The sequence below is a fragment of the Chiloscyllium plagiosum genome, unplaced genomic scaffold, assembly GCF_037043375.1.
Source record: "Chiloscyllium plagiosum isolate Xiang-an unplaced genomic scaffold, Cpla_swu_hap1 HiC_scaffold_6, whole genome shotgun sequence".
Lineage (NCBI taxonomy): Eukaryota > Metazoa > Chordata > Chondrichthyes > Orectolobiformes > Hemiscylliidae > Chiloscyllium > Chiloscyllium plagiosum.
In genome coordinates this window covers 18,408,622-18,425,321 of record NW_028270144.1, presented here as the reverse complement: position 1 = coordinate 18,425,321, position 16,700 = coordinate 18,408,622, and the positions used below count along the sequence as shown (strand labels likewise).

Below are 16,700 nucleotides of genomic sequence, written 5' to 3'. Positions count from 1 at the left end.
ATCTAACAGAATTATGGTCGCTGGCCCCAAAGTGCTCCCCCACTGACACCTCAGTCACCTGCCCTGCCTTATTTCCCAAGAGTAGGTCAGGTTTTGCACCTTCTCTAGTAAGTACATCCACATACTGAATCAGAAAATTGTCTTGTACACACTTAAGAAATTCCTCTCCATCTAAACCTTTAACACTATGGCAGTCCCAGTCGATGTTTGGAAAGTTAAAATCCCCTACCATAACTACAGTAGAACACAACTTTTGAAATAAAAGGCAACTTTTAAGTTTGTTAATTGCATAAGCATTACCATTTTAAAAAACAGGAGATAAAAGCTAAACAGTCAATGTAAATGGGTTGCAATAAAAACCCCAACAGTTTGAATTAGTGGTTAATAGCACACATTAAACGATCTGGATATATCGATGCTGATTTTCAGGCCTCACTTCAAACAACCTCTTTTGGCTGGAAGGGTAATGGAGTAGGATTTTAATTAATCCAACTCTAGCTACACTCCAGTTACCTTCACACACCTGTAAGAGCTACTCAGATGTGAGCATTAACCTCAGTCACCTGCTGCAAGTCCACCAAATGTGTTCTGATCATAATATGGTACGAAAAATTTAAACAGTACTTTATTGAAGTAGCAAAGCAACCATTGTTAAAATCTGGCCTGCAAAAGATAAATCATAATCTTTCCTGGAACAGATTAATTGTTCACTTTTAAAAGGGCTATTTATCATCACTTGCAGAGCATTTACACATCACACATCATACAAGATCAGCTTACAATAGGTGGGCATTTCTGTCTCTTTAAAACTTTATAACTTCCATCAAATCATCATCCTATGGTCTCACCAACATCCACAGAGTAAACGTTCTTTTTCTGATTAGTAATATACCAAACCCTGTTCAACTGTACTTACTGGCCGACTTGGGTAACTCTTTGCATTCAAACTTCTCATCCTTGTTTTCAAACTCCTCCATGGTCTTATCCACCCTTCTCCCAACTTCTGTAAACCCCCTCTAGCCCAAAAATCCTTCTTTAGTTCTGGTGTCACGCACAACCCAGATCTTCTTTGTTTTGCTGTATGTTCAGCAGCCGAGACCCAAAGTTCAGAATTCCCTCCCTAACCTTCCCCTCCTCTGTAGCATTTTCGAACAATCCTTCAAACCCATCTCTGACCAAGCTTTTGTTCACGTTATAATATTTCCTTATGTAAATCAGTGTCAAATTTTGTTTGAAGAAGCACTTGAGCTTGTTTTCCCATGAATGCAGGTTTCTGTCCCCAAGCTTTCAAAGTAAACAATCATCAAATGAAAGATGACCATCTGTTCACCATTCATCTAAGTTGATGAATGTATGTAATTGTCAAAGACTATTCACAAAAATATTAACTACCTTTAATTAAAGTTTATCAAGTACAATAATTAAATCTGACAAACTCTTTTGCAAAGTGAGAGTTAATCTATTGGTCAATCTTATCTAACAAGTAACGTGAAATGCAGGTGGTTATTGCCATTAGTTTCTTGGTGCTGTGGAAGCTATTAACATATCAAAGACATCCTGTTGTCTGGCTATATTCTTGTTTGAATCAGAACAGTATGACAAAGTCAAATTTAAGATCAAACAGTGAGTCATCCAATCATAATGTGAAAATTATGTAACATTTCATTTTTTACTCCAATTTAAAAAGACAAAATTACAGTGCAGTCCAAACAAATTTAGAGATAATATATTGCCGCTGAGAAGTTGTAACAGCATAAATGAACAAAATCACACTCCAGTGAAATCAGAGATTAGATTCCCTACAGTGCGGAAATAGGCTTTGGCCCAACCAGTCCACACCGACCCTTTGAAGAGTAACCCACCCAGACCCATTCCCCTACTCATGCATCTATCACTACGGGCAATTTAGCATGGCCAATCCACCTGACCTACACATCCTTGGACTATGGGAGGGAACCAGAGCATCCAGAGGAAACCCACACAGACAAAGGGAGAATGTGCAAACTCCACACAGATAGTCACCTGAGGCTGGAATTGAACCCAGGTCCCTGGTACTATGAGGCAGCAGTGCTAACCACTGAGCTAATCTGTGCCACCAGGGAACAGGGTGGGGCTCTATTCCCTAGAAAAGAAAAAAGTTGAAGGGGTGATCTGACAGAAGTCTTAAATATTTTGAAAAGGCTTGACTAAAGTGCATCTGTGTTATTCACCTCAACGTGTTCCTCAGTGGGCCATGTACTACACTCCCACCCTGAGTAAAAAGGTTTCTCCTCAAGTCACATTGGATTTAATACTGACACTTTGGAATATATGCCAGCTCCTTCAACAGCTCATCCCTAACTCACTGTACCACGATACATGTCCCAAAATGAGACGCAAATTAGGAAGTGAAAGGGATGGAAAGATTCAAGAAAATTACAAGCACCAGGGAAATGGTACTGAGTGGCAGAACTTGTACGGTTAATGGTAGGGCCCTGGGTGGTTTTGTCAACCAGCGAGACACAGAGGTTCAGGTACGTAGTTCTTTGAAAGTTGCATCACAGACAGGATAGTTAAGAAGGCATTTAGCATGTTTATCTTCGTTGCTCAGACCACTAAGTATAGGTATTGGCATGTAATATTGAGGTTGTACAGGGTGTAGGTGATGCCACTTTTGGAGTACTGTGTACAGTTCTGGTTGCCCTGCTATAGGAAAGATTTTATTAAATTGGAAAGGGTTCAGAAAAGATTTACCAGGTTGTTGCAGGACTGGAGGGTTTGAGTTATAAGAATAGACTGGGACTTTTTTCACTGAAGCACAAGGGGTTGAGTTGTGAGCTTAATGCTATGGTGAATAGCAGAGGTCTTTTCCATGGGATGGATGAATTCATAACTAGGGGCAAATTTTTAAGGTGAGAAGAGAAAGATTAAAAAGCGACCTGATAGACAGAGGGTGGCTCATGTGTGGAATGAACTGCCAGAGGAAGTAGCAGATGCAGTTACAGTCACAACATTTAAAAGACATTTGGATTGATATATGAAATATGAAGGTTTAGAAGGATGTGGATCAAATGCAGGCAAGTGGGATGAGTTTAGTTTGGGAAATGTGCGGCATGGAGAGATGGACTAAAGAGTCTGTTTCCGTGCTGTATGACCATATAACATGGGCTGATAAGTCCCCAAGTCCTAATGGAATTCACAAAATCATTGAGATTTTCCAGCACAGAAAGAGACCAGTCATCTTAGGGTCTTCAAAGAAGTTGAGAGTGTGTTGCTGGAAAAGCACAGCACATCAGGCAGCATCCGAGGAGCAGGAAAATCGACGTTTCAGGCCAGAGCTCTTCTTCAGGAATCTCTTCTCTGGCCCGAAACATTGATTTTCCTGCTCCTCGGATGCTGCCTGACCTGCTGTGCTTTTCCAGCAACACACTCTCGACTCTGATCTCCAGCATCTGCAGAACTCACAGTCTCTTCTTTAAAGAAGTGCCTAATGGGATTGCTGACACATTAGTGTTAATTTTCCAAAATTGTTTAAATTTGGTAAAGCTTCTATTATATTGAAAAACAGCCAATAAATCCCTTAGTCAAACAGGGAGTGAAACTAACAGCAAACATTAAACTTCAGTTAGCTTAATATCTATCGGGGGAAGACGTTAAAAGTTATTATCAAAGACATTATGGCAGGACACTTAGAAAGGTTTGAGGTAATCAGAGAGAGTCAACATGGTTTTGTGAAAGGGCAATCATGTTTAACCAATCTATTGGAGTGTTTGAGGAAATAACGTGCCGTGGATAAAGGGAACCTAGGGATATACTGCATTAGATTTGATAACTTACCATAAAGGTTATTGTAGAAAGTAGTCTAGGAGGTAACACCTTGGCTTTGATAAACAATTATATATTTCAAACAAGTGATCTCTTAAACTTCTAAACTCCAGTGGTTACAAGCCTAGCCTGTTCACCCTTTCCTCACAAGATAACCCACCTATTCCTGGTATTATTTTGGTAAGCCTAGTCTGAACTGCTATTAAAAAATGTAATAAGATTGTTCTCTGAGCACTGTTGTCAAAAATAAAAAGAATGCTGTTTTGTTTGGAAAGTCTTGCCTACTGGGAGGAAGTGTCTGGCTGAGATATCACTGTACATTGCCCTGCAAGTTTGCAATCTGTAATATAAGAATAAAGCAGAAATGCCAAGCGGATGTAGGGTGACTTTCCAATGTGTATGCCTGATGTGTGAGGGACTCTCTACGACTATGGAATCAGAATATCATCACTTCAGAGCACACAGCAGACTACAAAATCTCATTAGAAAGCTAGAAAACATCAATGGTATCAGGAGCATTACCACTGATTCTCTTTATCATTCACCCCTATTGTTTAATATGATTACCTCCAGAGGCAAGGAGATGATTCGTATAATGCATCAATCTCAAGAATAAAAGCAGTTTCAATACCAAACTCAGGCACTCGGAGTCTGTTACTTCCAGCAGGACACGATAATTAGTTATTTTTACAATTTATTTTGTAGCTCTGCAATAATGCACTGCATCTCATTTCAGCTGAGATTCGATAATTATTCTCTGTGGGGTGTTCTGCTCTCATTTATACAGATGATGTACACCAGGGGAAGTTAGCCAAGTACATGAAGGCAGAAAGGAATAGAATGATAAATGTTGTTGGAGGTGAGGTGAAAACGAGTTCAAGACCACTCTTGTGGAACCCAAACAGCGACCCTGATCTGTTACTGTTTATACACCTTTCAGAATAGCAGATGGCTGGTCTTGTGTTCAATATTTTTATGGGCCCTCCACAATGTTTAATAGGCATGTTCTGACACTAAGTGTGTACTTGTACAAAAAGGGACATTACAAAACAAAAATATATAGCTGAATAGAAATTAAGTGATGATGAATGTTGCTGCCCATTTTACATCCCTGCCACATCTCTATTATCTCCTTCTCCCTCCCCCAATTCACTACAGCCCATTTTAAGTCTGGCGGGAAAATCTGAAATGCCATTTCATCGATGCCCATTTATATTGGACATCATGGTTGTTATGGAGAACCACAACAACTGGATTTTTGCTATGAAGGCAGGAGACAGATGTCAGAACACTTTCTTGATTCTGAAAATAATGGTAAGGAATAAAGAGTAATGAACTCTAGGTTTCACATGGATGACCTCTTAGATGCCACGGAGAGATGTGTGTTGGCCAATTAACATGGGAACAAAGTGGCACTGTGGAAGTGGGGGACTGATTCAGGGCAGCTATTACTGTACCACGATCAACATTTCACATCATGACCTGCTGAGGGAAAGATGTACAGAAGTGACGGAGACTTGGCTGCTTTTCTTGAGTTCAGGTAAATATCTATATTTAAGCTTGGCAGCCTAAACCCTTCCTTCTCTGTCCTCTTCCTGCCAATGCTTATTGACCACACTCACCCTGCCCACCTGCTCTGAGTCAATGGCAATTAAGTGCTAATTGCCAAATGGTTCCATGCTATTTGTTCTCTCATGGAGCCCAATGAATCATGAGGTGAATGATTTATTGCTGTGCGTCCCTTGAGTATCTCAATTTCTCCCTTAAAGAAAGAGTCTTTAATGAACACTTTACGCATTTTGATTGACATGTGTAGTGGATTGGGGGGTGGGGGTTGCTTCCCTACCCCCACGCTTTAGTAAAACTGACTGATGCCAGGAAACTGGTACATCAGTTGGCACTGGGTAGTTGTGACTCCCACCTGCCTCGGTCTGTACATTTTGCCCAGATTCTGCAAAGATACAAAGGCAGGGATTGACCATAATGAAGGCAGATGGGAGAGCAGTTAGTGGTGCTACAGGAGCAAGAGAGTTAACCTTCTCCCTGCACTGCTACGTGTTGTGCTGTGTTCCATGGATGACACCGCACTGATCCTAGTCTGCTAACTCCGTCCAGACTGACTGAGACGGATGGTGTGACCTCCTTTTCTGGTCAATGGGAAAAGCACTCCCTCATCACCTTGTCTACCAGTACTTCCAAGACCCTGTTAGTGAACCGAGGAGCTGGCTTGCTTCTCTCCAGTATTTTCTTTGATTCATGATGACAGGATGAAGCACAGTTCTGGGGTGCAGCGTCTGAAGTATCATGGAGCAGGGGCTTAAATATGGTGCTAGCAGCCCACAGGGAGGCTAGTTGCATAATTAGTGAGATGAATGATGGATCATTGTGAGGAAAGGTGGGCAATGGGGGGCCAAACACCAAATAATGTCACTGGAAAAAAACGTGGCCAAACCAAAATGGTAAAATTCAGCTCTTTATTATAGTTCTTCACTTTTGCAACATACACTATAAATTCTTAATTTAAATAGTTGTCATGTTCACTCCTTCATAACAGGGACCTTCCACAGCGATGAGGAGCTTCAGTTTACAAAGAGAGACTGGAGAAGCTGCGTTGGTTCACCTCAGAGCAGAGAAGGCCAAAAAGAAATTTAATAGACATCGCCAAATCATGAAGAATTCCAACAGAATAAATAAGGAGAAAGTGCTTCCTGCCCCAGCAAGGTTAACAATTGAAGGAGGTGAATTAAATGTATCAAAGAATTGTTACGGTACCGAAAGAGACATTTAGCCCATCATGGCTGCAGCGGTACTTTGGGCCTCTTCCTCATAACCCTGTTCCTTGTTTCTGGTTGAAAAAAAGCAGAGTGGAACTGGGAAGAGTTTACTGAATAAGGCAATTTGTTATGATCTACTGTGCTCCCTGAAAGCAGATTCGACAGTAACTTTCTGAAGGTAATTGGATGAATACATGAAAGAGTGAAAAATAAATTGCCAGGCTACGGGGATAAACCAGAGCTAGCCAAACTACCTCTTTCGAAGAATGGCTACAGGCATGAAGGACCTCTTCCTACAATTCTATAACTACATCTGTGGTTACCTGTAAAATTTACATTTGCCAGTCAATTTCCGATCAAGCTGGGTAATAATGGCTGCGTGGGTGTTTAGTAGCTTGCAATTGATGATAACACAGTTTCAGTGAAGGACAGGTCTACAACTACTTGTCCTCAATTACAACCTGCCACACACCCACACATACATTACTGCTATTCAATTATACTCTTTTATCTTTTTAATATTTTATACCAAATTCAAAATCCTTTAAAAATGTTTCCATCCAGTTCTGGCACAGTTTCAAGCAGTAATGTCAAATGATAGCTTTACTAATGGATGTCCCTCCGTCTGGAGATAAAGTTTTTATTTTAAATTTCAGGTCAGCTTAACTATTCTGGCAGCAAGATCCACTTGGATACGTACCAAGGGTGATACATTGGTTACAAAGAGCTTTGGGACGTTCCAAGGTCATGTAAAATACTACGCACAAATGTGAGTTATTTTTTAAATTGAAATTCCATTCACCTTTATCAAGGGATATTAAAGCTCTCACTGTACAATTTGCACAAAAGAAATAAGGGAGCTCCTCCATAGCTTGACTGATGTTTCATGAAGACATAGTCTGCTCAGATCTGAGCCAGCTATTTGCTTATGCAGAAATTTTTATTGTTTGCAACAATATAATTTCGAGGTTTTAAAAAGATAAAAAGGAATAAAATTGTGCATTCATGAAGTGCTTTATAGTTAATGAAGTACTTTTGGAGCATGGTCACTTATCATAGAATAGAATCCCAATAGTGTGGAAGCAGGTAATGAGACTCAACCAGTCCACACTGACCGTCTGAAGAGCTTCCCACCCACACATCCTGTAACCCAACATTGCCCATGCCTAATCCTAATCTGTACAACCCTGGACACAATGGGAAATTTAACATGGCCAATCTACATAACTTGCACATCTTTGAACTGTGGGAGAAAACCAAAGCACCCAGAGGGAATCTATATAGACTCAGGGAGAATGTGCAAACTCCACACAGGCAGTCACCCAAGGTTGGGATCAAACCAGGTCCCCAGTGCTCTGAGGCAGCAGCGCTAACCACTGAGCCACCATTACATCCCCATAATGCAGGAAGCACAATAGGATCCATTACACACACTGCAAGATTCCATGCATAACAATAGGAGAATGACCAGGTCATTTTTATTAATGTAGGATTGAATATGAGTTCAGGATAGTAGGGATGATTTCCCAGCTCTGCTTTGAATTAGTGCCTTGGTACTTACTAAATCCATCCAAACTAGGAACAGGGAACTCAGTTTTAGTGTCCCGTGCAAAAAAATACACTGCTTCCAATAAGACCATAAGACATAGAAGCAGATTTTTGAGATTTGTAGCTCATGTTGATGATAAGTATGTAAGTCGCTGAGCTGGAAGGTTTGTTTTCAGCCTTTCGTCGCCATACTAAGTAACATCATCAGTGAGAGACTCTGGTGATGCGCTGGTGGTGTGTCCCACCTCTCTATTTATAGATCTTGGTTTCTTAAGGTAGGTGACGTCATTTCCGGTTCTTCTTTTCCAAGGGAAGGTAGATAGGATCTGAGTCGATGTGTTTATTGATCGAATGCTGGTTAGAATGCCATGCCTCTAAGAATTCTTGTGCGTGTCTTTGTTTCAGCTGTCCCAGGATTTGTGTGCCATCAGATACATCCACATCAATTCACCACCAAAAGACATGACCCACTATCATTAGTTTCTATACATAGAGACAAAGAAGGACACCACTTTGACTGGGACAACACACCCACCCTAGGATAAGCGAAATAAAGACATGCATGAGAATTCTTAGAGGTATGGCAGTCTAACCAGAACTCTATTAATAAACACATCAAATTAGATCCTATCTACCTTGCCTTGGAAAAAAAAATGGAAATGATATCACCCACCTTAAAAAAACCAAGACCTATAAATAGAGAGGTGGGACATATCACCAGAGTCTCTTACTGATGATGTTACCTAGTATGGTGACAAAACATCTGAAAACAAACATTCCAGCTCAGTGAGCTAACTTACAGACATGGTAGCAGAAATTAGGCTATTCAGCTCATCAAGACTGCTCTGCCATTCTCCCTTTTTTTAAAAAAATATTTCCCTTCTCACTTTAAACCTATGCCCTCTAGTTGTGGACTAATCTAACCTGGGAAAAAAAGACCTTGGCTACTCACCATTATCCATGCCCCTCATGATTTTGTAAACCTCTATAAAATTTTGATTAGATTCCCCACAGTGTGGAAACAGGCCCTTCAGCCCAACAAGTCCACATTGACTCTCTGAAGAGCAACCCACCCAGACCCATTTCCCTCTGGATAATGCAGCTAACACTGGGCAATTTAGCATGGATAATTCACCTGACCTGCACATCTTTGGACTGTGGGAGGAAAGCAAAGTACCCGGAGGAAACCCACGCAAACATGGGGAGAATGTGCAAACTCCGCACAGACAGTCGCCCAAGGCTGGAATTGAAACTGGGACCCTGGTGCAGTGTGGCAGCATTGCTAACCACTGAGCCACCATGCCACCCCTCAGCCTCTGACACTCCAGGGAAAATAGCTCCAGCCTACTCAGCCTCTCCTTGTAGTTCAAACCCTCCTGAAGTGAGAGTTGACATGGGGCATGCCGACATGGGGCACACAGATACAAGATGGCCGCTGAGCCATAAATTGGTCACTTAGCACACAAGATGGCCGCTGGGCCATTACATGGAAAAATACAGCAAAGCATACACAGATACTGCCTGAGGCTAACGGGATACCAGCACAATAGAGACAGAGCATAGATGATTAGTTTAAGGCGGGTGGAGAAGAGAATACACATCAGTGATGTCTACTGCTGCCAAAGTGTCTGAGTCCAGCCACCACCTTCAATTGAAATGTTAACTACCTGAGACTACTTGTATACAAGTGTTAATACTTCAGATCTTCAATAATGGAAAACGATCTTCCTTCTCAGGAAGAACAATCACGACCACTGAAAATAACAATGATCTTGTAATGTCTTTTGTAAACAAAACATACGGTACAAATAAAGTCTAGATACTTGAAAACTATTGTACCACAAAATGTACAAAATATCATGACGTGCTCCGAGAGTGAGAAGAGGCTTGCAGCTGACCGCTGTGCTGACAAACTACTCTCTCTCCCTGGAGCTCTGGTTTCTTTGTACAATAAACTCTGTCATTGGATCCCGATTCTGACTCAGTGACTGGTGATTTTCCCCACAACAATTGCCGTAATCGGCAGGATCTCTTCTTCCTGATGCTTTGCATAGGAAGGGTTTGGAGGGATATGGGTCGGGTGCTGGCAGGTGGGACTAGATTGGGTTGAGGATATCTGGTCGGCATGGACGGGTTGGACCGAAGGGTCTGTTTCCATGCTGTACATCTCTATGACTCTGGTTAAAGGCCACGATTGGTGAGCCGGGGTAAGAGATACTTTGAAACTGTAAATGGGAAGAGTCAGGCCGTGCCAAAGACTTAGTTTAGAGGGGTATACCATTATAACGTGTAACTTGTGCAATAGTGCATGCCTGTGGAGCGTCAGTGGGAAAGTGTACTAACTGGTGTAATAACCAGTTGCTTGTCCTGAAATGACCAGAGGACAAGGTAGTGCCTGCCTCAAAAGCCCCGCCATAAACCGGTTGTTGGGGGCGGGGGAGGGGGTGGGGGGTCCTCCCGGGATGGTTGGGAATTGAAATGGGAATTGAGGTGCCAAGGGCATTAAGTGTTGTTGAGCACAAGTGACAAAGTCGGGTAACATTGGACTCCGTGGGGGCAAGCAATGCAGAGTCCAGTTAGACCCTAGTCGAAAGTTGGGTGCTGTCTATTATTGTGTTTTAAATTGAAGTGGTGAGGAAAAGGAGCTGATCACTCTGACCAAGAGCCAAATTCCAGTGGAGCAGCACGGTACCGAGGTGGAAGCATGGACACTTAGTGACCGTGATACCCTGTCAGTCTGTAGCTGAACAACCCTTTTTAAGCTTCCGGTGGCCGGCAGGGTAAAAAGATCCCCAGTACAGAGCACACCGGGCTAGAGGTAGGTTTCTGTGCCTATCGGGCAGTGTTGGAACTGTAGAGGTGGCAGGGAGGGTAGAGGAGTCCCGGTAGAGAGCGCACCCTATTGAACTGACATTCCCAGGCAACTGGCAGGTACCGACTAGTAGTGGTGGTCGGGAGGGTACTGAAGTCCCACTGGTAGAGAGCACACCTTGCTAGGAGGCTGCTACCGCCATACGGACAGTGCTGGAACAGTATTCATGGCCAGGGGGTAGAGAAGTCCCACTGATTAAGGACACTTTACTGTTCGTGGTATCCAGGGGTACACAATCTGCAAATTGGCAGATCAGGATTTTAAAGGGGATACTGCAGGTTCCCTTATTGAGAAAAAGAAGACAGACAGACTAGCATTGACAGAACAGATGAAGAAAGGGGGTTGGGACCCATCCAAGACATTAGTACAGCAGCGCAATTGGATTGACAAACAAAAATGAATTAAAACTAAAAAGATAGGGGTAATGTTCATGTAGCAATTAACAGGCCTAATTGAACAAATAGGTGCCTCCACTAGCAGGTGGAGAAAAGGCCAAGAATGAATTGAGGAGCTGGAGGATAGGATAAAGGAGCTAGAGCAAAGAATAGATAAAGTACAGGAGGAAAGGGAGACTGACTCTCTCCCCTCCTACAAAACTGTACAGCAGGGTCCAACTGCTCCCTCAGCAGAGCAGGAGGTGCAAGGAGGTGAACTCAAACTTTACACACAGCAGACATGTTACACAGAGGATTATCAGTTAGCCCAGTAAAGGGGAGTATGTTCAATCACTGGTGACAGTGTATAACCCATGTCATTGACAAATCTTACAAGTTTACACAAGCGATCAAAAACATTCGGGACCAGCTTGATTACTTCAGACAAGGAGCCACAGGAGGAGAAAGCTGGCGAGAACGGCTGATAGGCAAATCCTAGGGACCCTATTTGGCACACAGGAGTGTTCTCCTTATTTCACTCATACTGGTATTCTGCCTCGGCCTTGGGTGTTTAAAGCTTTGCTGTAAGGTGCTACTGACTTGCCAGAAGCAAGTATCACCAGGGAAGACTCCCCAATGAAACTTGCACTCCTTGACACCCCACAGGATGGGGAGACCTTAGAAAAGGCTACCTCTACGTGTGAGTTGGGTGCTCTGTGGGAGATCTCTGAAGTCACCTCCTTGACCACAAAGGGTGGAGTGAAGTGGGAGTTGACACGGGGCATGTTGATACGGGTCATTTAGTGCACAAGCTGGCCACTGAGCCATTACATGGAAAATTACAGCAAAGCATATACAGATACTGCCTGAGGCTAAGAGCATACCAGCACAATCGATTCAGAGCATAGATGAGTAGTTTAAGGTGAGTGGGGGACAGAATACACATCAATAATGTCTACTGCCCACCGAAGTGTTTGAGGTAAAAACAATGACTGCAGATGCTGGAAACCAGATTCTGGATTAGAGTGGTGCTGAAAAGCACAGCAGTTCGGGCAGCATCCGAGGAGCGGGAAAATCGACGTTTTGGGCAAAAGCCCTTCATCAGGAATAGAGGCAGAGCGCCTGGAGGGTGGAGAGATAAATGAGAGGAGGGTGGGGCTGGGGAGAAAGTAGCATAGAGTACAATGGGTGAATGGGGGTGGGGATGAAGGCGATAGGTCAGAGAGGAGGGTGGAGTGGATAGGTGGAAAGGAAGATAGGCAGGTAGGACAAGTCATGGGGACAGTGCTGAGCTGGAAGTTTGGAACTGGAGTGAGGTGGGGAAAGGGGAAATGAGGAAACTGGTGAAGTCCACATTGATGCCCTGGGGTTGAAGTGTTCTGAGGCGGAAGATGAGGTGTCTCGGCAGAGTGGGAGGGGAAGTTGAAATGTTGGGCCACAGGGCGGTGTGGTTGATTGGTGTGGGTGTCCAGAGATGTTCCCTAAAGTGCTCTGCTAGGAGACGTCCAGTCTCCCCAACATAGAGGAGGCCGCATCGGGAGCAACGGATACAATAAATGACATTGGTGGATGTGCAGGTAGAACTTTGATGGATGTGGAAGGCCCCTTTGGGGCCTTGGATGGAAGTGAGGGGGGGAGGTGTGGGCACAGGTTTTGCAATTCCTGCGGTGGCAGGTGAAGGTGCCAGGATGGGAGGGTGGGTTGTTGGGGGGGCGTGGACCTCCAGCCACCACCTTCAATAGAAATGTTAACTACCTGAGACTGCTTGTCAACAAGTGTCGATACTTCAGGTCTGCAGTAATGGAAAACAATCTTCCTTCTCAGGAAGAACAATCACGACCACTGAAACTGACAATGATTTTGTAATGTTTTCTGTAAACAAACCATGCTGTACAAACAAAGTCTACAATACTTGAACTATTGTACCACAAAATGTATAAAATATCATGACATGTGCTCCAAGGGTGAGAGGAAGCTCTTGGTTAACAGCCATGCTGACAAACATCTCTTCTCTCTCTCTTTCTCTCCCCAGAGCTCCGGTTTCTTAGTACAATAAACTAGGTCGTTGGATCCTGATTCTGACTCCAAGACTGGTGATTTTCCCCACAACACTCCAAACCCAGCAACATCCTTGCAAATTTTTTCTGAACTCTTTCAATTTTAACAACATTCTTCCTATAGTAGGGAGTCCAGAATTGCATATGGTATTCCAATAGTGGCCTCATCAACGTCCTGCCACAACATGACTTTTTAAATTAGATTAGATTACTTACAGTGTGGAAACAGGCCCTTCGGCCCAACAAGTCCACACCGACCCGCTGAAGCGCAACCCACCCATACCCCTACATTTACCCCTTTAACCTAACACTACGGGCAATTTAGCATGGCCAATTCACCTGACCCGCACATCTTTGGATTGTGGGAGGAAACCGGAGCACCCGGAGGAAACCCACGCAGACACGGGGAGAACGTGCAAACTCCACACAGTCAGTCGCCTGAGTCGGGAATTGAACCCGGGTCTCTGGCACTGTGAGACAGCAGTGCTAACCACTGTGCCACCGTGCCGCCCATCCTGAATGCACTGACCAACGAAGGTTGAACAAAACAGTTAGAATATCCCTAGATATAATGTGCGCTCACCTGCAAGGTGAAAAACATTCAGACAAGTAAGATGGCTCCATGTGTTAATTTGTTTTACCTGTTTCAGTTTCTTCAGATCTTCATCCAACTCCAGATTGTCCAGAATAACAGCAACAAATAGACTCAGCAGAATCTGCAGGGTGATTAGAAACACTTCTCAGAAGAAAGTTTCCTCATGTGATAAAGTTTTGTGGCTCAGTAGCAGGAAAAAGAAATACAGCTTTAAAAATTCTGAATTCTTAAAGCATTTAAAACAGATGCATCTCATGGCAAACAAATAGTGGGCCAAAGGCAGAATACACCTGGTGGAAAAGTATCAAAATGAACAAGCAGTTGCATTTTCAATTTACAAAATCATTTCTTGTACAGGAAATTTACATAAAATTCGACACACAAACACAGTATTATATTGAATTTCACAGCAGTGAAATGGAACATTCGGCCCTCCTGATCTATGCTGGTGATTTTGTTCCATATGAATTCTCTCCCACCAGCCTTCATATTACACTTTCCAGATATCCTTCTTTCCTTTCTCGTATTTAGCTAGCTTCCTTTTAATGCATCCATAATATTAGCCTCGATATTTCCTGTGGTACTGGGTTTTACATTCTTACCACTTTCTGGGTAAAGAGGTTTCCTCTGAATTTCCTCATGGTTTTATTAGTGATTACTTAAATTTACAGCCTTTGATTTTGCACTCCCCAGAAAGGAAAGCATGTTTTATTTGTTGGTGAAGTCCCTCTAAAGCTTTCCTTTTTGATCCACCTTTTAGACCCCTTTCTTATTATTGTCTTCTCTGGTTCAGTGTTTATATTCTGTTTGATAATCACCTCTGCAAAGCACCCTGGAACACGTTAAAGATGCTATAAAAACACAGAACAAATTTCTACTTATATCTGACAAAGGAAATGCAAAATTAATTTAGATTGATGTATGCATTTTTATAATCCCAATTGATGGTATTACCAAGGAGATCCCAGAATGAAATCTGACCTGATAGATCATGTTGTTTGGTTTTAGATAACATGGTGGTCATTCACTGAAATGCAGTCACACAAAGTTGAAGAGTTCCATTAACAACAAAACAGAAGTTTATTGCACAAAACATGAGAACAAAATAAAAACAAACCAAGCTATCTCACTACAGAACACAGTTTGAAAGATCTCATCACAATTTTCCAACACAATGTTCCAGAGACTCAAATCCAGATAAATTACTCCTGTACATCAAATTGTTAATTGATTCTCACAGTTTGGATGTGTTTGCTAAGTTGGAAAGTTGATTTGTAGATGTTTCGTCCCCGCCTGGGTAGTATCTTCAGGGCCTTGGAGCCTCCTGTGAAGTGCTGCTGGACTGTGTCTTCTGGAATTTATTTGGTTCTGTTCCTGCAGCTTCTGGTTGTTCATTGCAGTGATTGGTATATTGGGTCCAGGTCAATGAGTTTATTGATGGAGCCTATAGATGAGTGCCATGCCTCTAGAAACTCTTTGGCTGTCCTCTGTTTGACTTGTCCTATTATTGTTGTGTTGTGGTCGAATTTGTGGTCCTTGTCATCTATGTGTATGGCTACTAAGGACAGCTGGTCATAGAGTTATAGAGATGTACAGCATGGAAAGAGACCCTTTGGCCCAAGTTATCCATGCCAAACAGATATCCTGAATTAGTTTAGTCCCATTTGTCAGCATTTAGTCCATGTCCCTCCAAACTCTTCCTATTCATCTATCCATCAACATGTTAATTGTACTAGCCTCCACCACTTCCTCTGCAGCTCATTCCATACATGTTCCACTCTCTGTGTGAAAACATTTTCCCTTAGGTCCCTTTTATATCTTTCCCCACTCACCCTAAATCTATGCCCTATAATTCTGAACTCCCCCCAACCCAGGGAAAAGACCTTGTCTATTTATCCTATCCATGTACCTCATAATTTTATAAAGCTCTACAAGGTCATCCCTCAGCCTCCGAAGCTCTAGGGAAAACAGCCCCAGCCTATTCAGCCTCTCCCTATAGCTCAAACCCTCCAACCCTGGCAACATCGTTGTCAATCTTTTCTGAACCCTTTCAAGTTTCACAACATCTTTCAGATAGGAAGGAGACTAGAATTGCACACAATACTCCAAATGTGGCCTAACTAATGTCCTGTCCAGCCACAACATGACCTCCTAACTCCCATACTTGGTGCTCTGACCAATAAAGGAAAGCATATCAAACGCCTTCTTCACTATCCTAGCTACCTGCGACTCCACTTTCAAGGAACTATCGTTATGGCGTTTAGTGGCTCGTTGGTGTTCGTGGATGTGGATTGCTAGTTGTCTGTCTGTTTGTCCTATATAGTGTTTCCTGCAGTCTTTGTATGGAATCTTGTAAACTATGTTTTCCTTCCACATGATGGGTATAGGGTCTTTCATCCTGGTGAGTTGTTGCCTGAGCATGGCTGTCGGTTTATGGCCTGTCATGAATCTGAGTGGTCAGAGAAGTCTGGCTGTCAGTTCCAAGATGTGTTTTATATAAGGTAGTGGGGCTAGAGAGTTAGGTCATGGCATGTCCTCGTCAAGCTGTTTGTCTGTTAGGCATCTGCAGAAGTAGTGGTGGGAACATCCATCCTTTGTAGAGGGTGTTCTTTCCTTAGCAGGTTGGGAGTGCTGAAGTGTGTTGTAGCCCTTTTGAACAGGGTCCTAATGCACTAT

General features: G+C 42.9%; 1 protein-coding gene across 4 annotated transcripts in view; it reads right to left on the bottom strand.

Moving 5' to 3' along the window:
* The window catches only part of nalcn (sodium leak channel, non-selective), a 296,924-nt gene that overhangs the window by 146,705 nt on the left and 133,519 nt on the right, over window positions 1-16,700 (bottom strand). For 3 of the 4 annotated variants that reach the window (XM_087987922.1, XM_043691273.2, XM_043691274.2), the window contains exon 15: window positions 14,071-14,145. The exons of the other annotated variant lie outside the window; for it this stretch is intronic. In XM_087987922.1, coding sequence (XP_087844048.1) covers window positions 14,071-14,145 — 75 coding nt within the window. The remainder of the gene's footprint in view (window positions 1-14,070; window positions 14,146-16,700) is intronic. 4 annotated transcript variants of the gene reach the window in all.